At 34.9% G+C, this 26396-nt stretch overlaps 4 protein-coding genes and 1 non-coding gene across 6 annotated transcripts; 2 read left to right on the forward strand and 3 right to left on the reverse strand.

The window, feature by feature from the left end:
* Nucleotides 1-9784: 9784 nt before the first annotated feature.
* Nucleotides 9785-13656, forward strand: LOC121254496 (B3 domain-containing transcription factor VRN1-like). Its single transcript, XM_041154555.1, has 5 exons — nucleotides 9785-10243; nucleotides 10274-10385; nucleotides 12021-12708; nucleotides 12796-12992; nucleotides 13085-13656. The coding sequence occupies exons 2-5, from the start codon at nucleotides 10326-10328 to the stop codon at nucleotides 13391-13393; spliced, it is 1254 nt and encodes a 417-aa protein (XP_041010489.1). The 5' UTR covers nucleotides 9785-10243; nucleotides 10274-10325; the 3' UTR covers nucleotides 13394-13656.
* Nucleotides 13657-14355: 699 nt separating this feature from the next.
* TRNAD-GUC lies at nucleotides 14356-14427 on the reverse strand. Its single transcript has one exon. It is a non-coding gene; the product is annotated as a tRNA-Asp (tRNA).
* Nucleotides 14428-15047: 620 nt separating this feature from the next.
* On the forward strand, nucleotides 15048-15837 carry LOC121254500. 2 transcript variants are annotated; one of them, XM_041154560.1, is made up of 2 exons: nucleotides 15048-15256; nucleotides 15349-15837. In XM_041154560.1, the coding sequence occupies exon 2, from the start codon at nucleotides 15354-15356 to the stop codon at nucleotides 15720-15722; it is 369 nt and encodes a 122-aa protein (XP_041010494.1). In that variant the 5' UTR covers nucleotides 15048-15256; nucleotides 15349-15353; the 3' UTR covers nucleotides 15723-15837. The 2 variants fall into 2 exon arrangements, with proteins under 2 accessions (XP_041010494.1, XP_041010493.1); XM_041154559.1 differs by having other exon boundaries at nucleotides 15054-15253; nucleotides 15346-15837.
* Nucleotides 15838-16082: 245 nt separating this feature from the next.
* Nucleotides 16083-18304, reverse strand: LOC121254497 (transmembrane protein 45B). Its single transcript, XM_041154556.1, has one exon. The coding sequence runs from the start codon at nucleotides 17547-17549 to the stop codon at nucleotides 16662-16664; it is 888 nt and encodes a 295-aa protein (XP_041010490.1). The 5' UTR covers nucleotides 17550-18304; the 3' UTR covers nucleotides 16083-16661.
* Nucleotides 18305-24022: 5718 nt separating this feature from the next.
* Nucleotides 24023-25400, reverse strand: LOC121254501 (diphthamide biosynthesis protein 3-like). The gene is made up of 2 exons (XM_041154561.1): nucleotides 25034-25400; nucleotides 24023-24304 (listed from the first exon to the last, which is right to left on the reverse strand). Exon 1 carries the CDS (start codon nucleotides 25295-25297, stop codon nucleotides 25043-25045), a length of 255 nt encoding a protein of 84 aa, XP_041010495.1. The 5' UTR covers nucleotides 25298-25400; the 3' UTR covers nucleotides 24023-24304; nucleotides 25034-25042.
* Between the last annotated feature and the right edge of the window lie 996 nt (nucleotides 25401-26396).

Genomic DNA, 26396 nt, shown 5'->3' on the forward strand with positions numbered 1-26396 from the left:
AATATTAGATACACAACAGCTTTTACAATAATAAAATAAAATAATGAAAGTGATCATTGTAATAATAAAAAAAACGAAATTAAAAATTCAATAATAATATAAAATATTATTAGAAAATTCAAATTTAGCTAATGTAATCTTTGCAATAGTAATATAAAGTAATGAAAACGATCTTAATAATAATAAAAAAAATAAAATTTAAGAGTCAATAATAATATAAAATATTATTAGAAAATTGAAATTTATATCATATATTATTGTGAAGCAGGAGGTCCAATTTGAAAAATGAAAATAATATATAACAAAATACCTTAATATAGGATACACAATAGCTTTTGCAATAATAAAATAAAATAATGAAAGTGATCATAGTAATAATAAAAAAAATGAAATTAAAGAACCAATAATAATATAAAATATTATTAAAAAATTGAAGTTTATATTATTGTGACAAAACAGGATAAGTGTAGAAAAAATTATCTTGTCTTCATTGAGTTTAGGATTAATGAAAAAGTTTTGAATAAAATACTAGAAACAAAATTCAAAAGTGGTTTTAATTTTTTGGCATCATTCCAAAATGTTTGCAAAATACATATTTGGACAATCTTCTTATGCTTATATGTGTGTGTATACAATACAATCAAAACTTACAATATTTTTCCTATCTACACAGGAATTATCCTCCTTATCAAGAGATCTAACTATATAAAAGACTCTCCACTGTTGGTTTTGAGAACTGTAAGTCCTTTTTTTACATATTTTAGTGTGTACTTACTAATAGAAAATTAATTTTGAGAAATATTTTATTTTATGAATTTCGATGTGTGATATCAATCTATGCTTTTTATAGATTCTCTATTCATGGTATTTTCTTTATTTTATGTGTTATTTTGTTTATATAATTTAAAATACACCATGTAGATGTGTATTTTGCATTAAGCAGTTGTTAATTATTCATTTAGTCTTGGTTGTGTGGAACAGTATCCAACGTTTGGAAGAATTGTTCGCATCATTAACATAATGAAAAGTGGTAAGATTGTATTAATCAGTTATGTAGCATTTGTTTTTAAATAGAAGTATTAATTTTGTAAGAGTTAAGCTTGAAAACGATTTTTTGAAGATCATGGAAAACAACCAGCAAGGAAAATCTCGTATAAAGACTTACCAGAAGAGAAAAAGGAAGAACTCCGTAGAAAACAAAGAGAAAGATATGCTAAAAAAAAAGCGTCTAGAAGCAATTCCATCCAGTTAAACGATTCAGCTTCATTTAGGAGTGATCAAATGATTACGTTAATTGATGAACCTTCAAATGATGATGTTGAACATATAGACATCATTCAGGATTTTACTGTTCTGCAAAAAGTGTTAAAGAGACAACGAAATTTCCGCGTTGATGATGTTGACATCAATGAATTGGGTTCATCTCATGAAGTATGTGTTCCTCCTGGCGTCAATGTCTGTGTGGTTGATTCAGAGGCGACTTCATCATTAAACAATGTGACGAATCGTTCTGATTGTCCGAGCAATTCAAGAAACACATACATCGATGAAACAACTGTCTTAAATCAGCTCTTAATTCAACAGGTTTTCTTGAATTTATTTTTCTATCTTTCTTATTCAAGCAGCGTTATATTCCTTTCCATTGAAATTTGGGAACATCCTATTCAAATAGGTCCCATATGTTGTTCGGGAAGAGTCAAGTCTTGAAACAAGTATACCGCCACCTCGTAGGGGTAAGGAACAAGTATAATTATATTATTCATTCTTTTGATTCCAATGTCAACTCTTGGTATTCTTCCAATAGTGTCCTTAGTCTAATCATTCAAAGAATTTGATGAGTTTATGCCTATTGTCTTGTGTTCATTTTGAACTCAATAGGTGGGGGGCATCACCGTTCTGCTGGACTTAGACAATTATTGCAAGTTGTGCCATTCGAAGCATATTCTTTGCCATGTATGCCTTGTTGCAGACATTGTAAAGCAAAGCGATTCTATCATGAAACAAACGGATTTTGTTGTGCTGATGGAGCAATTTCTTTGGTCACAAATGATGTCCCTGATCAATTATATGATCTTTTTACCTCTAACACAGATGAAAGTGCGCATTTTAAGACCTATGTTCGGACTTATAATAACAAGTTCGCGTTTACATCTTTTGGAGTTAAATTCGATAGAGATCTTTGCAGACGGAATAGAGGGATTTATACCTTCCGAACTCAAGGACAGATCTATCACTATATCAATGATTTAGTCCCATTAAATGGTCGTCCTTCTTATCTTCAATTGTATTTTTATGATACTGAGCATGAATTGGAAAATCGCATTTCTGATTCAGATAGAATGAATCCATCAATTATAGCTCAACTCATCGATATTCTTCGCATCAATCCATATTCTATGTTTTTTCGATGTCTTGGTGATTTGCCAAATTTGGAAAATCAAGTAATCCATATAAGATCAGATGCTGGCCTAGATCAGCGTGTATTCAATGCTCCGACATCATCACAAGTTGCAGCAATATGGGTTGAAAATGAAGATGCAGATCAGTTAGGAGGACGGAACATTTCTGTCTTTAGTCATTCTGGTGGAAGTCATATAGTTCAGTATTATTTTGGCTGCTATGATCCACTTCAGTATCCGCTGTTGTTTCCTTTTGGAGATACTGGTTGGCATCAAGGCATTCGAAGGGTGAATAGAGAAAGAACATTAATGTGTAATGAAACAACTCAATCAATAGATCATCACCAATCGATATCAGCAGAAGAATTACTTACAAGAGAACAACGAGGTGAGAGTGTAATCTTAATCTTCCCATTTTGTAATCAGTTTGTAGATGTCCAATTTTGTAATATTTCATTCTCCTTCAACTTTTGTAGCGTTGAACAGAAAAATGAAGGATCCAATTGTTTCGTGCCGTGAATATTATTGCTACAAATTACAAATCAGAGAAAATGTCAGATCAATTTTGTTGCTGTCAGGTCGTCTATTACAACAATTTGTTGTTGATATGTATGTTAAGATCGAGACGTCAAGATTAGATTATTTTCGTAGCAAACAACAACATATTCGATCTGAGTTATATCAAGGTATTGTTGATACCATTACGCTTGGGGAAACTAATGCTTCTAAAGTTGGAAAACGAATTATTCTGCCTTCATCATTTATTGGGGGTCCAAGAGATATGCGAAAAAGATATATGGAAGCAATGGCTTTAGTTCAGCGTTATGGTAAGCCAGACATTTTTTTAACAATGACATGTAATCCAAACTGGCAAGAAATTTCAAATGAATTACGCATGTATGAGGAAATTCAAAATCGGCCTGATTTGGTCGCTCGGGTTTTTCGTGCAAAATTAGAAGAGTTAAAGGATCGATTATTCAAGCAGCAGATATTTGGAAAAGTCTCAGCGTATGTTTACGTCATTGAGCACCAGAAAAGAGGGCTTCCACATGCTCATTTTTTAATTATATTACAGAGGGATTGGAAACTTTATGCGCCTGAATCTTTTGATGAGATTGTATCAGCAGAAATACCTGATAAAAATGTGAATTTGCATTTACATAACACTGTTGTCAAGCATATGATACATGGACCATGTGGGGTGTTGAATCCTACAAATGTTTGTATGAAAAAAAATGGTTATTGCAAAAACTGTTATCCAAAAAATTTTACATCGGCTACGACTGTTGGAAATGATTGCTTCCCAATATATAGGCGTTCTGACAATGGAGTAACTGTCAATGTGAGAGGTCATAATTTGGATAATCGTTGGGTCGTTCCTTATAATCCATATTTGCTTGCAACATTTGACTATCACATTAATGTCGAGATTTGTTCTACGGTAAAAGCAGTCAAATATCTTTATAAATACATTTACAAAGGGCATGATCGTGTTGCTTTCAATTTGATTTCTGAACAAAACAATCAACAAATTGATGAAATCCAACAATTCCAATCGGCTCGATGGATTGCTCCACCTGAAGCAATGTGGAGAATATATGGTTTTATTGTTAATGAAATGTACCCAGCAGTATATAGCTTACATTTACATCTTGAGGATCAACACCAAGTAACTTTTCGATCAAATGAAGACTTAACCAATGTTCTCAGCTCTGATCGGTCTGCAAAATCGATGTTAACAGAATTCTTTGCACTAAACCGAGTGGATGAGAATGCCAGGACATTGTTGTACAAAGAATTTCCAGAATTTTATGTTTGGAGCCAACAATACAAAGAGTGGACTTGTCGGAAGAAGAAAATTGTTATAGGTCGAATTGTTACAGCAAATCCATTTGAAGGTGAGAGGTATTATCTACGGATATTATTAAATCATGTCAGAGGACCTTTGTCATTTGAAGATCTTAGGACAGTTGATGGTGTTGTGGCTCCAACATTTCGTGACGCAGCAACTATGCACGGTTTGTTACAGAGAGACAGCAGCTTAGAAGATTGTTTATATGAAGCATCTCTATATCAAATGCCGTCCAGTTTAAGACGACTATTTGCCACTATATTGGTTTATTGTAATCCAACCAATCCGAGAGAACTTTGGGAACGTTTTGAACAAGATATGTCACTTGATTTTAGGTCAACTGAAGATTCTACGTTCAATGTAAGAATGCAAGTTTTGCGTTCAATCTCATTTACACTTGAATCAATGGGAAAAGATATTAATTCGTTCCATCTTCTTGATGACAACATTTGTTTCGATGAAGATCAATTCAAATATAGGGAAATTGACGATGAATTGGCTGTTGAAATTCCAACAGAAGATATTGCTGCATCAGAAGCCCTTAATAGTGAACAACGATATGTCTATAATTCAGTTTTGGGTGCTGTTTTTTCAAATAGAGCTGCTACATTCTTTGTTGATGGCCCAGGGGGTACAGGGAAGACATTCTTGTACAAGACACTTCTCGCCGCAGTAAGATCAAGAAAATTAGTGGCACTTGCAACTGCTTCATCTGGTATTGCAGCATCTATCCTTCCTAGAGGTCGAACAGCACACTCGCGCTTTAAGATTCCACTGGATACTGATGAACATAGCATGTGTCGTGTCAGTAAACAAAGTGCCCTTGCAAAGCTACTACGTGTAGCAAAGTTAATTATATGGGATGAGGCTCCCATGTCAAGAAAACAACACATCGAAGCATTAGATAAAATGTTACGAGACATTAATGACTCAGAGTTAACATTCGGTGGAAAAGTTGTCGTTTTTGGTGGAGATTTTCGCCAGGTTTTACCTGTGGTTCGTAAAGGAACAAGACAACAACAAGTTGACTCCAGTTTGGTTTCTTCCTATTTGTGGCCTACATTGATCAAACTTCATTTGACTGAAAATATGCGAGCAAGATTGGATCCAGTTTTTTCAGAATATGTGTTAGAATTAGGCAACGGAATGCCACCAATCACAGTTGATGAAACTATAAAAATTCCTGATGGCATGCTTGTTCCATATGAAGATGACTGCACTTCTTTGAATCATTTAATAGATGCTGTTTTCCATGATATTCATGGATATTCAATAAATATTTCAGCTATGATGAATCGGGCCATATTAACACCAAAGAACATTTATGTTGATGAAATAAATGTATTACTAATTCATAGGTTTCCTGGTGAGCTTAGGCGATATTATAGCTTTGATGAAGCAATAGATGCATCTGAACAATCAGTCATGGAGGATTTTTTAAATACTCTGACCCCAAATGGACTTCCTCCTCATGAATTGTTACTGAAGATAAACTGTCCGATCATGCTGCTTAGAAACATTAATCCTTCAGAAGGACTATGCAACGGAACACGCCTAATTTGTCGGGCTTTTGATCGAAATGTGATTGATGCGGAAATCGCAGTTGGGCACCATAGAGGAAAAAGAGTATTTATTCCAAGAATCCCATTTTTGCCAAATGTTGATGAAAATAGTGGTTTTCCATTCAAACGAACCCAGTTTCCTATCAGATTAAGCTTTGCAATGACTATAAATAAGTCACAAGGGCAAACATTGGATTTTGTTGGGATATATTTACCTCAACCTGTTTTCTCACATGGTCAATTATATGTGGCTTTATCAAGGGCTAAGACTGCATCTACAATAAGGGTTTTAATACGACCAGTGTCGACTGAACTATCAGAAAAGAACTGCACAAAAAATATTGTGTATACAGAATTATTAAGATTGGCATGTTCAGATTAATGTTATATAGGTAATGATTCAATTGTATAATTTGAATTTAACTACTTATGCAAAATTACATATTTAATTGAATTATCTGTTCTGTATGTTTAGTATAGTAGTCCTGAAATATTTATTGCATTTTTTAATTCTCTTTGCAATTTTCTTTTTAAATTTATTATTGGATTTATTATTCTTACACGTTTGATATTTTTGTATATGAACAGCTTTAAAGATGCGGACTATCTATACATCAATAAAAGATATAACTCCAAATACAAGGAATTGGAAAATGAAAATGATCGTGGCTGACAAGTCACCCAAACGAACAGGCCAACGCTCGCCAGTAAAGTACCAAAGTCTAACATTGATTGATCCAGAGGTATATTAATTACTTCTTTCTATTGTCTTTTGTTTTTTTTGTGTACTAAAAACTTGTGAATGATTTTGTTATTCTAAATCTTTTCATATTATATAAATATTGATGATGTTGCTTTTATTTAGTTCTCTTATTGTAACGCATTTAAAAAATATTTTTTTTAAAACCCGAAAACAATTTAAAATAAAAAAAAATTATTATACTCAATTATTCATTACAATTTTTTTTTTATAAATTGTTCATTTCAATTTCTTATACTGTACAGGGAAATCGAGTGCAAGCGACAATGTTCGATAAAGATATTGACTCACGAGATGATACCTTACATATTTTCCAGTCATATTACATTAGTAATGCATATGTGAGGCCGCTGGATCCAAGGTATAGAATTGAAACACATGAATATCAATGGATCCTAAATTCAAGAACGATAATTGAGGAAGTTCCGAAAGATGAAGAACAATTGGAGCTACCAAAGTACCAGCTCATTCCGTTCAATGAATTTGACGCTTACAAAAACTCAATTGCAGAAATAGGTAATTTACTCTTTATTTTAGAATCTTTAATTATCGATCTATTAAAAATTTAAATCTTATTTGTCAGATGTTTTGGCTGTTGCAATTCATATCAAACCATGTAGAGAGATAACTTCGGCACATGGACCGACAACTATTCAGGAAATCTATGTTATCGATCAAAGGTAAAAATATTTTTTAGATAGTTCACTCTTTTAGAATTATTTTTCATTCTTTATTTCTTACATATTCTGTTAATTCTTTTTTTATTCCAATTTTGTAGCTTAAACCCCATAAGTTTAACTATGTGGGGTCAATTTGTGCAAGATGAATGCAAAAAAATCTCAGAAATAATTGGCTCAAAGCCAGTTATACTTGGAACAAGAATAAGAGTTGGTTCTTATAATGGTATTTTTAATAATTAACAATGTTATATTTTCTTTTATATTATATATGCTTACATTAATCATGATCTTTATTTCCAATGAAGGATTGTCTCTTTCATCACGTCCAAAAAGTAAATTTATGATCAATCCTGCTCTTCCTGAGGCAACTTCATTGCAAGAGTGGTAATTATCACAAATATAAATCATTATTTGTAACATGCTATTTGAATATTGAAATCTCCATATTTTTATTTTTTATGTTGCATTTGTTTTTATGAATTTTAAGGGCGGTGATTAATGACTTATTACTTGAGAGAATTATTGCAAAATGCTTGACATACCCATCAACATCTCTATCTTCTGTTGGTATTCGAGAAATCATCAAGAATTGTGATGTTGCTGAGTTCATTAAAAGTTTACAACCCATGCAGGTAAAATCATATTCTTTGTAACAAATTTAAATATTTATACAATCAATTCACCTAAAAAATTGTTTCTAATGTAATGTAGAAAGCAAAATTTTGGATAAAGGCCAAGATAATTGTAGTTGACTTGCGCCAGATATTTTATTATATGTCATGTATTGGCTGCAATAAAGGAACTGGGTATGATTACAATGATACATTCCTTTGTTACCATTGTAAACACCAAAGCATTTCTCAACCACGGTATGTATCTTTCAAATTTTTTGTTTTATTTGATAATTTATGTGATAGATTTAATGTATAGCTTTTGTTGATTCTAACTTAAAATGACATTTCTATCAAATTTATAGTTGTCGAGCATATGTTGAACTCGACGATGGTACAGGAAGACTATCTGCTATTATGTTTGGCGAAGTTGTAGAACAAACATTCGGTTGTTCAGCAGTTGAACTTATGAATCACACTGGTGATGTATGTTTTCGTATTTTCCATTAAATTTATTGTTGTGAGTAAAAAAGTTCATCTTAGAATTTTCGACATGTTTACTACATTATCTATGACCACATTGAGTTTTATATTAATTTTTCATGTATCTGTTGTTTAAATTTTTATTAATCATAGAAGCTTATTAAAAATTTTCTTTACAGGAGCATCTGCCATATATTGAAAATCTTGTAGCAGAAGTTTCGCAAAAAGAATGGATGATCGAACTTTTAGCAGACCCTAATCGACTCAACCAGCAGCAACACAAAAATTTCAATGTCGTCTCTGTTGATGCAGTACAAGACGACACAAAATGATGCATCATAGTAAAAATATCAAAGGACTCGTATTATGAACTGATATTTTTGTTGGTTTTGTAAATATGTGTTGGATTATGGATTATGTTACATTGTAAACTAATGTTTTATAAATATCGATGTTTTTACCGAACTAGGCAAACGTGCTTTGCACGTTGTTCCGACCTAGTATATATATATATACATATATATATATATATATGAATAATAATAGACACATATTTGAGTCAGCATGCCTATCAAATTTCTCGTTTTGGCAAATTACGTCATCGAAACAATTTTACTAATAACATCCAAGCATCACACCCATGTAACATTTGTTCAGGTATCTTGTAGTCAAAGTTAATATTTTTCTTTTGGGTAATGCTATATATAATAGTGTGCAATTATTGCATATTGATTTGAAAAAAAGTAGAGATTACTATTTAAAAAATAATTTTTTTATATAAATCTCTAATTTATTTATTTTTTTAAAAATAAAAGTATACAGAGATAATATATTCCAAAACTATAAATATTATTTCTTTTTTCTATAATTGATGTGATAATATATCGAGATTAATAATGTTACACAGAGATGAATGGGAAAAGCTTCTTTGCCCACTTAGTTTGACCATCCTAGTTGACCGCTGGTCAAATATTTATTTATTTTTATTTAGTGATTAAGAAAATGATTTTAAATATATTGATGTATTTTTTTATTTTTTAAAATATTTAAATATTTTAAAAAAATATATATTTTATTAAGAAAAAGTCTACTATACCGTCCCACTATGACCGCTACTCAAAATTGTTTTTTTTTTTATGTAGTGGTTAAAAAAATAATTTTAAATGTATTGATGTATTTTTTTTTATTTTTTAAAAATATTTAAATATATTAAAAAAATATAAAAAAAATAAAAAATAAAAAAAAAAACAAAAATCATTGAGCGGCACGACCAGCGGTAAGAGCCCACTCTTTTACTAATCGGTCAAGTTGAGCGGAGTACTTTGAGCCCGTCTCATCCTGTACAAAGTATTTGTCCCAATTTTTGCTTTATTTTTGGGGAAAAAAGAAAGAGAGAAGAAAAACCTGATCCTATAAATAAAGTAATAAAAGAATGGAATAAAGTCATAAAAAGGTTCCCCTCGCCTGTCACTGTCTTCTCTTGGTGGTTGACTCGGTGCCTAGATCCCAATTTTTAGTACCGAGTTAACCTCACTCCTCCGATCAAAACACACGAGTTGACTCGTCGGGAGAATACAAGCGAATAACTTCGTATTGAAAAAAGTAAAAACCATCTCGTCAAAACACGAGAAGTCTCGACGGAATGATCTGGAGGCGACTCGGCGAATCAAAAGCACAGCAACTCGTTCAGCTTTTTAGGTCAAGTTGGGTTTTTTTTTTTTTAAATGTTTTGACTGTGACGCAGTGGAGTGAAGAAGGAAACTTACATCTCAAAGAAGAGCCTGGGAGATTTGGTTCGGGGTAAAGGACAGCCGTCTCCAGGTTTCAATCAGACTTGAATGCTTTGTTGTTTCTGACTTCTGATTTTCTGAGCTTCCCCACCAAAAACCCATAACTCAAAAAAAAAAAAAAAAAAAAAAAAAAAAAAAACAAAAACAAAAGCCCGAGAGGGAGGAAAACGGCCATAAATATTGCTATAATGCCACGCTCTTATTTCCAAAAGCTGATTCTCTCTTCCACAATCAGAGCCGAAGAACTGGTACCAAAACCTCTCTCTTTAGCTTTCGGTTTTTGGGTTTTGTTGTACTTCCTTGTTTATATCTGTAATCGATAGTCTTTCAAGTAGAGATATGGTTTTCTGTTTGGTTTCCGAGAATTGAGCGATTGAAGACGAAGTTTGGAAAGATTTGCTTTCTCCGTGTCGTTTTGCTCTTAGAAAAACCATTTCTCTTTGGGGGATTAAAACTCTGTTTGGTTGGTAGGCTTGTCTTATGATAATCTGATAAAAATCCATGAATTTGTTTGGCTCCAGAGAAAAACTTGGCATAGTAGAAGGAAAAATTGATTATTTGATTTTTAAATTTTAAGACTAATTATTATAATTCTTAGGTCATCAAAATTGTGGGGGAAGACTTGAGCGGATTGATCACATATATATTTTTAAGATCCGATATGCTGAAATAAGTAAGGCTTTTAGTCTAGTTTTGTCCATCTGTCTTTCTGTTATAAATTTCTATGGAAAGGTGTTTTCTTAGTATTCTCATTTAGAGTAAAAAGTTTGAGTGCCTGAACTAATTGAAGCTGGTAGATTTTTCTGTGTAATGGGAAACCCTCAAAGATGAAAGGAGCCTTGAAAACAAAATACGTTTTTAGTGTAAAGATTCCTATATAATCTGATGAAAGGAGCCTTGGAACAAAGTCGGTGTTGTGATTGAATACTTACATATATATTTCCTTTTTTCTTTTTCACCATTTTTAGCAACCAATTGGGCTGAATTCTGAAATTCTCCCTTTATAGTAACATTCACCAGGAATAGAACTTTTGAAATTTTATGATGGTGACTTCGAACCCTATACGTTTTAGAGTTAGAGTTTTTGTCTTTGATTTTTTGACATTGCTCTCATTGAGCATTGAGGAATTGCTTCACTTTATTATTTACTGTTAGTATTACTTATTAAAATTATTTACTGTTAGTATTGGAGGTACATTTGATCTTAAAAGAAATGTTATCAGAAAACAGCTTGCAAGATAAAGTATGTTTTACATTTTCACTATATTGTAAGTCAATGCGATTGTTGCTATACTTTATACTGTGGACTGGAAACTTGATTTTCCATACCACGATTATGATGCTGATGTTAAAATTAAACTATTCTGGGTAATTTTGAGGTATAATTGACATTTTTTGTTACTGACACTGGGTTTCATCATGTAGGCATTGATCACATATAAGATGACATGAGGCTAGTAAATGACAGAGATTTATAAAATTCAAGTTTTATATATGCTTTTTGAAAAAGTAGATACTCTGGATTGTTCTCATTATTATTATGCCTATGGCACAATATCATTATTGCTGGGATATTTCTGGGCTTCTGCCAGATGATTCTATTTTTTTTTTTCTTTTAAATGCTACCGTTTAAGGACTTAGAATGAACTTTAGAGTTCCATTCATACCATGTTTTGAGAAGTTGCAGTGATACACTCAACTCAACTCAATTAAACCTTTTTTAAGGTCTTATCTAAATGGGCTTGGTTACATGGATCCGCTTGTGCCTCTTGGTCCTCTTTAGGGTCATGTCCCCATTCACAATATATCTTTCCACCATACACACACTTCAATCATACATTCCATTGCAACGTACAGAGCCTAATACGATTCCATACATGCAGAGGATACCAGAAAATTTTGCCAACAAATTCTGGGGTGAGCTTTCAACTGTTGCTACAATCACTGTTCTGGATGGTCGCATATGGCGAGTAGGATTGAAAAAGATTGGGAACAGTGTTTGGTTTCACAATGGTTGGCAGGAATTTGTTGAACACTACTACATCCGTGTTGGGTACTTTCTAATATTCAGATATGAGGGGAATTCAGGTTTCTTTGTTCATATATTTAATTTGACGACTTCTGAGATAAACTATCAATCCAATGCATTCGGTAGCATTCAAGGGCTCAATTATCGCAATCAGTATAATGTATTTGAAGAAATGGAAGACGATGATTCTGCTGAAATTATGGGTTCCGCACTTCCATGCCTTGCTGGTGGGCATTTGAAAAACAAGCTTCTTGATGAATGTGGAGAACAAATGGAACCAAGTTACACTCCTCCCTCACTGCAGAATTTGTTCAATGGGTCTCAACTTAAAAACTGTTTAAATCAGGCTGGTGACCGGAACCTGCATTTATCCAAGGGTGTTAAAAAACCACCTGCTGAAATTCAAGCCACCCGAGAAATGAGGATTCATTTTAACACAAGTGAGCTTAAGAAGTCTTTGGATGAAGTGAAATTGCGAAGTCTAGATCAAGTAACTCTGATAAATAAAAAAACCATGAGAAAAAAGCAGAAACCTGATCCTGGTAAGACATTTAAAATCCTAATCTCTTTTAGTCTTGTACTGTTAAAACGATCTTAATTTTCTCATCAGTGACTCTATAAATATGCAGATGAGCAGGTGTCATCCGCTCAACATGAAGATGCAGGAATGCAGTTTAGATTTTATGAAAGTTCTTCTGCAAGAAAGAGAACAGTGATAGCGGAGGAACGTGAAAGGGCTATTAATGCAGCCAAAGTATTTAAGCCGACTAATCCTTTCTGCAGGGTTGTCCTTCGACCATCCTATATGTATAGGGGATGTATATTGGTGAGATGTTGAAATTGATGTGCTTAAACATGGCTTTACAGTATCATAGTAACCGTCTGCTTAGTGTGTATCTACTCTTTTTCCATGTACAGTATCTGCCATCCTGCTTTGCTAAGCATCTGAGTGGGGTTTCAGAATTTATCAAACTTCAGAGTCCCGATGGGAGACAGTGGCCTGTCCGATGCCTCTACAGGGGAGGTAGAGCTAAGTTAAGCCTGGGATGGTATGAGTTTTCGCAGGAGAATAACATGGGTGAAGGAGATGTTTGTGTCTTTGAGCTGTTAAAGATGAGGGATGTTGTACTGAAAGTTACCATATTTCGTGTCCTTGAAGATACAGGATTGGTGGTGAACCGGCCATCACAGCTGAATGTCGGCCCAACAAAACTAATTAGAATTTAGTTGCTGGGTAATCTCCAGATTTCAGACCTGTATAAAGAAAAATGATATTTTGGGTGGTGATCGAGCACTGATCTTTTTTGTTCATGTGGAGTTTAGTTGCTATTTAGTGTCTATAAACTTCCCAGGATGACTTGGTGGTAATTTTTTTGTTTTAGGAATTTGAACACAAATTTTATCAAACTAGGGTTGTAAATAGATTGTGCAATCTAGTTTTTTTTTTTTTTTTTTTTTCAAATCAAACTGGACCAGAGCAGTTCATCCTAGTCATTCCCTCTTTTCCCGGCTATTGATTTGCTATTTTCAGCTCCAAGTTTTGTTTTATTGCTACAGTTACACACTCGTTGCTGATGGTGCATCCAACAAATTACAGAAAGTAAAACTTGTAATTATTTTCCTATTATACCTCCCTCCTTCAGCATCATGTGGAGGAACTGAGGCCAAAGTGCAATCACGATAAAATGTTTATATTGCTGGAAAATCCACAAGATCAGATCAGTTAAAATTTAGATAAATGATTGATGTTGTGTTCCTATGCTCTTAGATCAGTTACGTTTGTACTTCTTCATGAACAAGAGCAAACGTAGATAACAAATGAGGCATCTTATGTGACCCTTTGATTAATCAGAACAAAGCCATACGTTTAAAGAAATTAACTCGCGAAACGGGAAAAAAAGTTAATATGAGCTCTCGAAGCATAGAAAGTTCTGAACTTCTGCTCAGACAGATGGCTGTATGATCTGCAGCTCGACTTTTGATTTTTGTTGGTATTTACAATTGTGGGATAGAAAAACAGGAACTCAGACGAGGAAACCTATTCAATTTGTTAATATAATCTTGTGATCGATTTCTGAAAAAACCTAAGAAAGTGAAAGAGATTGAAATAAAAGCAATTCCTTGGAAATAAAGTAACATACTAACATGATTTATGGGTACTGTTCCGAACCAAAAAAAGGACCAAAACTCGCCGTTGCCGGGGATCGAACCCGGGTCACCCGCGTGACAGGCGGGAATACTTACCACTATACTACAACGACTTGAATGCTATTTAGCTTTATTATTATGTTAAAAAATTAAATATGAAGGAGACCGTTCCTCATTAAAAGCAATAGAAATGCAAACGTAAAAGGGTGATGACATTTATTATTAGTTTACTATTTAACCTTTTTTTTATTATTTGAATTTAGATTAAAAATTCTCGAATATGACTTTTTGTATAATCTAAAAATAAATAAATTTAATCAATCAACATAATCATGTAATCTGATAAAAATAAATTTAATTTTATAAAAATTGACTCATTTATTTTCTTTAAAATTATGCAAGAATGTCATGTTCTTGAATTTTTAGTCTAGATTCAAATAGCAAAAATGAAAAAAATAAATAGATAATAAAACAATAATAAATGAGCTGTAACGATATCATTATCTAAAAAAAAAACCTTGGGGCGCATTTTTCTTTTCTTAAAGTTACGGTCTTATCCTGAATTCTCCCAAACCTATTCCCGTGTGGCATAGAGTTGAATTTGGATGACCGTCCACCATAATGGTTGATGTCAATATCCTATTTGATTCACCAAGGATGAACCCCAAAGATGGCTCGGATAAGAGGTCTATCTTTATTGGCAAACCAATTCGCCCTTACTTTTTCTCTTGGCCAGCATTTTAGAGGTGCACAATCCTCTCTCTCTCTCTCTCTCTCTACAAAATAAGCCCATCAGCATTGCTTTCTCAACCAACCATCTCCACCCCCACCTTATCCATTTCCTCCCATCCTTTCCCATACAAAATCCCATTTACTTCCCTCCCACTTATCTTTGTGGTTCTTCAAATTAGCAAACCACTCCTCAGATACCATCACAGAAGAAGGTAATTCATATAATTCCTCTATCACTCTGTACACTTCCTTATCAGGTACAGTGTAATAAATCTAGCATTTTTTCTGTACTCTTTTGCAGACAAAAATGGCTACTCTATCTTCAGCCACCATTACTGCTACCACAACCACCATTGCCAACTCTAGGAGGAGGAAAAACAACGTGCACCACTTAACAGGGCTCAACTCTTTTGGTGGGCTCAAGGCTCACAACAGTGTGGCCTCACTAGGCCTTCCTGCATGCACTGAGCAGTCCTTTGCAAAAGTGGTGAGCTCCCTGAAACTTCCGTCACAAGGCAAAGGCAGAGGTGGAGGAGCTCTATCTTCTACCTGTAATGCTGCTGGTGAGATTTTCAGCATTGCAGTCATCATCAATGGGCTGGTTCTTATTGGAGTTGCAGTGGGGTTCGTCCTTCTTCGAATCGAAGCGTCTGTTGAAGAGGCAGAGGCAGAGTGAGAATTTTAGAACTTTGGTTGTTTTATGCTTTTTTGTTCATCAAGATTTGTATCTCCTGAATTCTTCAATTGATGTACAACTGTATTGTTTTTTATTTTTAAAACAAATTAGTAAATTGTGCTTCCTCTTATAAATTGGATCAAAGAGAAGAATGATAAAAGAAACAAGTTCTCGTTTTGGTTTAATAAATTGGTATGAGGGACCCTTAAGCCAGAGTTCGTTCAGGCCTTACTGGCATGGGTTCCAACTTGCTTTCTCCATGCGGTTGATATATGCATGTATGCGTGTATGTGATCGCAGCAAACCAGAATTCACTCTGCAAGGACTTCTGTCATATTATATTTCAGACAAATAAATGAATTGTAAAAGAAGTTTTACCATTTAAATTTTTGCACAAAACCACTTCATAATAAGTAACTTTCACACATTACAATAACCTTCTGCCGGTAGACTTATTCATGGGGCACTTGTAATCCTTGGAAATTTGCGAACTTTAAAAGAAAAAACTATACTTTGTCCATCTGTGGATATCAGACAAGTTCAATTTGCCAACTTGTGGTTTATAGCATTACAAGTTGTCTGTCTGAGGTCTCTTTTATTCTATGAGCGAGGTACGAGTTAAAGTTGGAGGGGAAGAGCCGCGTCTTCTTTCCAGACGCACACACTTTATACTCTCCTCCTTCGGGAACTGGATGTTGGACACTTGATTGCATCAAATATTTTATGACCAAGTGTAATGGACGGAGATAGAATGAATCTCAGTGGGCAAACAGTCACTTGAAGAAACACGTTTGGCAAACTGAGCTCTACCCGATAGAGAAGTGGCTAAAGTTTAATTTACTCTTAATTTACAATACGTTGATTGGTGCATAGCGGGTTTTAGGTGCTCTTTGTGCCCTGGGAAGGAAATGCTTTGCCAGGTTTAGCATATTAGAATTCTTATGGGTGAGCTTCCTTGAAGACATTAGTGGCTATAGGGAGATCCGCAACTCTACTGTGAAGTTGCTCATATTCAGTTGACTGCCCCCTTGGGGTGCATTTTCCGGCTAATTTCAAGCACATACATCCCGTGAATACCAAAATTCCAGAAAGTATCCAACTGAATTGCAAATTAGCCAGTGCCTTAGCTCTCAAATCAGCCTCATTAGACTCACATATGACCGCTCCAAGCATGTCCTCACTGCCAGCTTCAGCCAAAACCATAGCGCAACCTTTTGGGATAAATTGAGGAGTCCATAGCATAAACCCCATAATTATAAACCAGCAGCCTTGTAATACAACTGCAATCGAAAGTACAAGAGCAGCGGGAAAATTGGTCGGTAAACAAGTCACTGCCAGAGCTGCGATGAAAGAAACCAACACTATGAGCTGCAATAGCCAATGGTAGTGGCCTTCCAGTCCAACATGATCAGCCGAGTGGAAATGAAGTAGAAAAAGCTCTTGACCAAATACAGAGGAAGCAAGGATTCCAACAACCCCAGAGAGGATCTCAGTTGAATGAGTAAAGTCCGCAGAAAGAGTAAAACCTGCAAAAATAACAAGGTGCAGGAACATGGTTGCATGCTCAAAGTTGTCAAGCCTGAAACCGAAACGAAGGAAGGGGTAGTCTAGAACTTGCATAAAAATTGCAAAAACTGAGAAAGATAAGATGAAAATGAGCTCCAAGTGTTTGAGTTTGGAAAAGGGGCCATCAAATGGGTACCAAAACCTCACTCTGAAATTAGAAGGGCCTTTGAGAAAGTAGGCTCTGATGGTGTTGATGGTGTGCCATAGACCGAGGAGAGTGAGTGCCAAACCAGGTACTAAGTGCCCTAAAAATGTACCCATGGAAGCTTTTCTTTTTCAGAGATTGGAGCTTTGCCTCTTCTGCAATCCCCTCCACAGACCTTTAATACATGAAGTGATTGCAGATATCTTGCATCATACAATTCTTGAAGCCGACAAATATTTATTGTGTTAATCTAATCAAACTTTTGGTGCATGCTGCATGGGTTTCCACAAACAAAACAGAATAAAACGACACCCATTATGTGCATTAATTTAAAGTTTTCAAAGTCACCTAGTCCTTTGTCAGTCCATTCTCTCTCTCTCTAATCGCATCCTCCGTGGTATCCAATTATGTTCATGCCATTGATTTTCATTACTGATTTTAACAGAAAATGTACCAAAGTAGTTAGAACGTAGTAAATTATTTACTAGAAAAGTTGGAGATTCGTTGGTATCAATAGAAGTACATCAAATCACGGGGAATGGGTCAATTTTATTTTTCTTTGAGAAATGTTTTGATCATCCCATAAAATTAAACTCATAAACTGATGTGGACTGATGTAGTACATTAAATTACAAAACTACTATTTGTAGTTGGAACACTTCTCTCTATCTTTTTCTTTCTCTAGGGTGGGTTTTCCACTAAACGATGGAAGCAAACCCCTGTAGACAAAGTATGGAAGGCGTAACTCCTTGAGATTGCGCGGCCAACGTGAATACCATATCTGCATGTAGTGGGGAGTGCAGTGTCTCCAATAATATTGTGGCAAATAACATTTTCCCACTTGTTAAAAACCTATCAGGCGCATCCTTTTCAACTAAATAATGAATAATGCTACGCCCACCGCTTAATGCTCCCGCTGCCTCCTCCCGCTTGATGTGGCATACCCCCGTGGCATCGATTTTAAATATTAAAAAAAAAAATTGAATCAGTCGGCTTCCTTCCTCTCTATTCTTCTCTTCTAAATAACAAACCCTAACTCCATTCTCCACGTTGTAGCATTTTCCCCTACCCTGGGCTTGCCTTCTTCAAATCTTCCATCCCAACTCAAAAAAAATTTGAATCAGTCGGAGAGCTTACTTTCTCTCCCAAATAACAAACCCTAACTCCACATCGTAAAAATCTTCCTCTGCCCTGTTCTTGCCTTATTCGAATCATCCATCCAACTCCACATCGTAGAAGGCTTCCTATCATTCTCTCTTCCACATCATCTCCTCCACCTCGCCGAAAACAATGTCTCGACGGATGAACATTTGGTTACAAGCTAAAGCCTTAGGTGAGAATCAACGTACATGCCACAACCCCTTAAGGGCTCTGGATGCTTTTGGTAAAGTTAACTATTTTTATTTAGTCCCTCTTGTAAACAATAAAACAAATTTCCTGCTTTTCTATTTTTTTCCTCTTCATGGATTGAACCAGAACTTTCCTTTGTTGGGTTATTTTTCTGCAATTATGACTAATCCATCGGAAAGAAAAACGTATTTTTTTTTTATTAATTTAGTTTTGTGCTCTGGGACTTTTTAAAGATAGTTTGCGTAAAAATGTCTGTTTTTTTATGGGTATTGAGATGTTGAGCTCAGTCTTTCCCACCTATGGTTGTTAATAAATGTCTCCGTATGAGCACAACTTGTTTGACGAAATGACCAGTTTTCCTTCTTCCAAAATTCTTGCATATCTCTTGGTCTTAATAAATCCATCTACACCATTTTCTGGAACTAGATTCTAAGTTACAGGTAATTGAGTTATACTTTTATTATTGGATGTTTTTTATTTATAAGTATGGATGCTTTTGTTATTGGATGCCATGTTTCGTTGCGCATTACTGCATTTAATATTTCGTGTATATATGCTAATTTTTTGGCACATATTCTATATTTTGTTTAGACTATAGTTGATTTACATTCTTCTTCAATCTCATGCATAAGACAAATTGCTCTGTATATTTCCATTATCAAAGATCTCTTGACTAGTGTTATATTATTATTTTTCTAAATTTGTTGTAGGTGTTCTTAGGGGATCACCATGGAGATTTCTCCTCTTCAAGAAAGCATGCATTCTTTCTCTTTGTATTTTCTTGCCCCCGGTGAATATACAGTGGTAGCTGCTACATTGATAGATGATGCTAATGACATCCTCAGGGCTTGATCACGAACTGATTCCCCTAATGAGCCAATTTTCTGTTGGGACCTCCATATAATGTCCATGTCATTGGGACTGCATGAATCGTGCATTGGCTTTCTTCGTCTACTCTTCAACCCCGCCTTCCACCTAAAAATGAAGTCTTTTTCTGTCTGTGTTTCTCACAAATGTATAACTTAAGTCTGTGCATTGGTTTGTAAATCCATGTTTGAAACATTTTCCTTTTTTTTTTTTGTTTTGTTCTTGTCAGGAGTTTCCTTTAGTACTTAATCGTGAATAAGTCGCCACTTTTTACACGTAAAAGAAATTGATTGTTAGATGATATTATTTTTCCAAAACTAAATTATCAAGAATCTGTGCAAAAATTAATGGGACTCACGTTGAACATTGCTTTGGTGAATTTTTGATGAATTGAGAATGGATGCAGGGTGACGTAATGCCCAACAGAAATCTGAAACTCTTGGAATCATGGCTGCTTGAATCAGGTCTTCGTTGGAACTTTTACCCTTGTCTAAAACCCTAAAGGTTTTGAGATAAAGCATGCAGGATGAAGCTGCTCTTTAAATTTAAATTAAATTTCAAGAGTGATTTTCCCCTCAATTGTTATGAAAGGTATCACTATCAGTACCCAAAAAAGGGTTTATCAGATTAAAAAGCGCATTGGTCAACTAAAAATAAACAAAGTGCAATGTTCATTTAGATAAAAGGCAAAAAACAAGCCATCTATTCTGATTCAATACATTCAAGAAGAGGATAGGCAGCCGCTTAACAGTTTCAGTTTCTATGGGAGATCACCCACAACTCAGTTTGCTTCACACTCTTCAATCTTTTGATGTTATAACGAGCAACCCCAATGCACCAATAAGGGGAGCATCCAAACAAACAGAGCAAATATACCATAATGTAGCCCCTCCATTAATCAACCAGAGAAATGTAGTTGTATTACAAATATGGAAAAAGGAAAATGGAAAAAACATGTTACCATAAAAATCACATTTTCACAAAAACTTCTCTTTCCATAGAAATTAAACACAACACATTATGTCACCAACACAAAACAAACTATGGAAGAAGAAACAGAGTAAACACTTACAAGTTGCAACTAAGGAAACTCTACGCAAAATGAAACAATCATCTATACCACTCAATAAACTCCCATTATACAACTTCTTATATAAACCATAAAAGAAATCAACTTGAAATTCTAGGAGTTACGAATTTGCACACAGATTTGAATGATTTCATAACCCTATGTTCGGTGCCCAAGAAAACAACGGAAAAGAAATCAGAAAGTTTGAGGTTTTACAAGTTCTGCTATCTAATTCCTGGTCAAGCAAAAAAGAATCAGCTACATACAATCAAATAGGCAAGTGAGACATGTAGCCTGGTTATCTCATTTGATTCTACAACACAGAAGAAACAGAAAGAAAAGAAACTTCGATTCTTTCTGTGGTTTCTCAGTAACCAAACAAGCATAAAGATCCATAGAAAACCAACTTAAATCTCAGCAAATCAATCATTTCAATTGCACGAAGACAAAAGATACAAACCTGCAAACGAAATAGCTTCGACTACAGCGTGCGGTGCCTCAGAAGTTTTGTTTGGCAAAGGATGAAATAAGATTAGGGATTGAGAAGCGCGACCCTGAGGAACGCGGATGTTGTGAATTTCACGAATTGAAATTTTATCTTCTTAACTATCATCGTTTCGAGAATTGAAATGGATTTCTTGCCGAGCGGATTGCATGCTGGTAGAGATCTGATGGAGGAGCCGGAGGAAATGAAGGCAGGCTTATCATGGTTGGGGATTTTCGACTTCTGAAGAGGGGGGGGGGGGGGAGATGTTGGGCGTGAGACATGTTTCGATTTTTTTTTTAATTAATAAAACACTTGGCATGCCAACTCAAGCGGGAAGGGAAAGCGGGATAACTCAGCGGTGACTGTAGCATTACTCATTTTTTTCCTTCTTTTTTTAAACTCCTTCATCTTCTCATTGCTTCTTCCCCTCCAACCCCCGCACTTCGTCTTCCCTCCAACCCCCGACAGATTTGCTACCCTCATCGGACCTCATCTGCGACTGGCACATTTCCGGCACCGTTGACCTCCAAGTTTCATCCTCATATAAAATTGTTGCTTATTCTTGCTGGGTTTCTCTGCTAGGGTGTTTGGGGAAACCTTCATTTTTCCATATCAGAATGAATGCAAAAACAGTCGAAACTAGGACCCATATGGAACAAAGCAAGAACCTCCAGTTCAGCCATTAACTTGGTTTTTTTTTTTTTACCACAACCATTAACTTGGGTTGTTGTATCAGAAGATATATGACTGGGTGCCAACTATCTTTTGAGGATCATGTTAAAAAACTCATGGCTTTAATTTTCTTCCTCGAATCATTCACTCAATTTGATTGTAAATGATGACCACTCTTTCCAAACTCTCACACTGGGAAGCAAAAGAAATGGAAGTTTGAAGAAAAAAAAATAGTATACGATAGGAATGGAGTAAAAAAATTGGAACTTGAACAATTTTTAAGAAAGCAAAAAACAGAGGGAGAGTTTCTTGTCAAACTAAGAGTACCATAGACATGAAGAAAATGCAAAAGGGCTCCGAAGTGCCAGTTGGAGATGAGGTGAGGTCGACGGAGCCGGAAATGTGCCAGTCGGGGATGAGGTCCGATGAGGAGAGCGAATCTATCGGGAGTTGGAGGGAAGACGAAGTGCAGGGCTGGAGGAGGAAGACGAAGGAGTTAAAAAAAAAAAGGAAAAAAAATATACGCATGCGGTGGCAAATCCACCTCAAGCGGGATGCAAAAGTGGGAAGAAAAGGCAGTGTCCGTAGCATTTCCCAAAAAAAATACAGACACGTGAGCATATCCACATCAAGCGGGATGCAAAAGCTGGAAGCAAAAGCGGTGGTTGTAGCATTTCCCATAATTGAATTAATGACAGTAAAGCTACAATATTCGAGGTGTATTACCTAGCAATTACCACGATGAGCAGAATATCCTACTTTGTATTGCGGGTCCAACTCCACTAGCATTACTTGATTATCGGAAGACGTAAAGGTGGGTTATGCTGAGTCTAAAAACAACCAAAAGAACGCCAATTCAGGCTTTAAACCAAACACTCTAAAAACTATATGTACTTGGTTGATGGAGCTACTTTAATTTTAAGCAGAACTTCCTCTTGAGGATGGCACCATTCTTATTTAGGGCAGAGACTGTTTTTTTTTTTTTTTTTTGCCCAGCTACAATTGAATCGAGTGTACGGAGACTAGAAACCAGAGCGGAGAGAGAGTACAGAATGAAGGATTGAACAGAAAAAAATAGAATTTGCTTAAGCACGTTCATCATCTCGTTGTATAGCATTTTCTCAAGGATGAGTTACACACAGAATGATAACTTTTTGAGAGATCATTTTGGCTCTACAGCATTGTTCTCTCCAAAAGAACAGAACATATATTATTTTTAGAATCTGGGTCCCTTATCATTTCTATAGAGTCTAGAGTGAAAGAAAGACACTCATTTTGTCACAGCAATTATTGATTGGCTACAAAGAATTCAGAAGAATGCGAATAAATAAAACGATAATGAATCACAATTTCCCACGATGTTAGCGACTTTGCCGATCCCCTCAATTAAAGACGGGTGCTATAATGGTTGGTTGTACTTTCACTTACCAATACCATTCCTTTTGAGGGATTCTTCAGCATGGTCACCTTCTTGGTTTTTGCTTGATCAGCCTCGTAGAAGGGAATTTTAGAGTGGGATTGAAATATATACTCAACATCCCATCTTGAACTCTAGCCGCTCCTTCCTATCCTTTTTTCTATTAGAGTAATATTATACACCATACTCTTACCCTATTTTAATCATACTAAGTGGTATGCAGCACATTCATTACCATTAGATGATAAATAAACATGCATTAAATGATCATTTAATTGTGATAAATGTGCCACATCATACTTAGTAAGATGATAGTATGGTGTATAAAATTTTCCTTTCTACTATGACCACTAGTAAGAGTGTTGTAACTAATGCATATCCCCTTTTCTACTATGACCACTAGTAAAAGTGTTGTAACTAATGCGATCAGGCTTTCTTGGCATCCCCACATCTGCAATACCCATTAATCAAGCTGTTATAAACAGTGGCATCAGGAGCCATTCCCTTCTTCCCCACTTTCTTTATCGTATCATCTGCTTCACCCATCCTAGCTTCCTCGATTTGGAATGATGATACTCAAGCAAGACTCCTCTTTGTAACTAAAGCTTGAAAGTCCCGTGGAGCTCAAGGCCCTAAACCACATACATAAACATCATTTCCTCCGCTCAAGAGTCTTACACATCAACTCAGTGACCAAAGTGCAAATTGTATGTATTTCTTATGAAACTAAAAGCACTTTCATCATTCAAATTAAGTGTATTGATTAACATAAGTGTTGATTGTAATCAGAAAGCGACTTGATAAATCTAAAGAACTTTGCCCTAATGACTATAACAATCTTTTCTATATAGATGTATTACAATTTCTCAATCAAAATTACTTTTAGGTAGAATTCAAGAAGTTCCTCACTCATCCGTTGCAAGTTGCAAGCATTATGACACCTAACAAAATTTGATTTGAAACTTGAAGAGAATAGCGTCTACCACTTTTCCTTCACAGCTCAGGCAATCTGCAAAACAAAAGCATTCAAATCATTTACGTGTAAAATAACTAAATCGGAGCTGTAAATAAACTAGCGAACAATAATCTAGGTGTACATAAACACAAATACCGACTGAGACCAGAACTAAAATCTTGGTGTACAAAAGCAATCTTCAGGGCTGAGCGGTGACATTGAATTGAACTAAAAATTCGAGTCATAAACGCAACACACGCAGAGGGCTTATTAGGTTTTGAATTTTGCTTGATCCAAGCCACTAAAACTAATTCGCAAGGAGAGCAATACATTCTGTTTTCAAGTGATCCGAGTATAATTTTGTTTTATTTTTTTGTTCTCATAGGTCCGAACTTCCATACCCTGAAGGCTGAAAGGTTCTTCTTTAATCTGCAATAGGTATCACGGTTCCAAACAAAACATGTACATAGAGCGTCTAGCCTTCTACCAGATATTTCAAATCCCAAATTTTTAATAACCCCAATAACCAAAAGCATTCACAGAAACATTCTTGTCGATTTACATGAGCTCTTATTACACTAACCGAAAGCCAAAAACCCTAGATACATCGATATTCATATCCAAAATTATATTTTTTTCCCTCTCTTAAATTGCCTGGCCAACAACAAAAAAATCATCCTGAATAGCAAAGAAATTTGAGCATATGAAAAAAAGGGCTTTTTTTTTTCATACAATAACCCCATCTCTTTAATGATTAAAATAACAATAATAAAAAGTAATGACCTGATTTCTTTAAGCAACGGCGACGGGTTGTTGCTTCGGCGGGTCGAGATTCTTGTTTTTCTGATCGGTATCTCCAAGAAAATCTTCGATGTTGTAGACGACGGTGATGTAGAGGGAGCAGCTAGGGCAGCGAGCGATCTCTTCGCCGAGGCGGAGCTCGTCCTTGGTAATCTGGAAGAGGTCCCCGCACGGGCACGGATACGTGTACGCCTGCAGCTCCTCGTTCCACTCCATGTCCTCGATCTCCACGTCGTCGTACGACATCGTTTCCTTCTCCTTCGTTGAATCGTTCCTTCGTGTACCTCTGTTTTTCTCTGTGAGTTGGATCGATCTGGGCTGAATGTATAATTGGGTCGAGAATTTGCAATCTGGTGCCTTACGTTTGGATCATTTATGCGTTGTTCCGTTCTTTGTCCTTTCGTATTTTAGGGGGCCACTTTAAAAGTGATTTGCTTTGGAATTTTTTTAAATAATAATTCTTCGCGTTGAAGGAACATTATTTATTTACTAATTCACAACTCTTCCTCTAAAATGTAATAAAAATGTCATTAAATAAAACATAATTAGAGAAAAGCCTAGTTTAGATTTAGAGATAAAGATATGATGGTTTTAGATAAAATATGAAAATTAAAAAAAATATTATTTTTTAATATTATTATTATTTTGAGATTTGAAATAATTGAATTGAGATTTAAAAAATTAAATTTTTTATTATATCTTGTGTAAGAATTTAAGAAAGTTATAATGATGAGATGAGACGAGATGAGATAAAACATTTTCTGAATTCAACTTAGGCCTAATAGTTTTTTTTAAGACTGACTAAAAGTTAATAATAAAAATAAAAAAAATAAGAGATTTAATCAATTAATTCAGAAAAATACTCCTAGTCTCCTCAAATTACCACTTAATTATTTTTTCCAAATTACCAATTTTCTAACAATCACATTCCAAACTATTAAAATTTGTAATGTAGTATTCTTATATATAAAAGCTGATACAAATATCACCAAAAAACAAAAAAAATGAAAAACAAACCTACAATAGGGTCTCTCTCTAAATATTTTTATGTATAAAAAAATTAAGGTATTTGTAATTTCTTAAGAAAAATACTCTAGCCACAAAATGATTTCATAAAAATAATCTCACAAACTGATGTGGTTCGATGTAGCTTGTCAGATTGTAAAATTACTTTTATTATAAAATATATTTGATGGATCATATAAAATCACGTTAATTTATGAGAATACTGTAAATCACGTTAATTTATATAATCAATTTGTGGTTATAACACTCCTTATTTCTTAATTGTTCGAATGAGACTGTAAATGGGATAGTACTTAGTAGTTTGGGACAACTATCTATA

The sequence above is a fragment of the Juglans microcarpa x Juglans regia genome, chromosome 3D (genome assembly GCF_004785595.1).
Source record: "Juglans microcarpa x Juglans regia isolate MS1-56 chromosome 3D, Jm3101_v1.0, whole genome shotgun sequence".
Taxonomy (NCBI): Eukaryota; Viridiplantae; Streptophyta; class Magnoliopsida; order Fagales; family Juglandaceae; genus Juglans; species Juglans microcarpa x Juglans regia.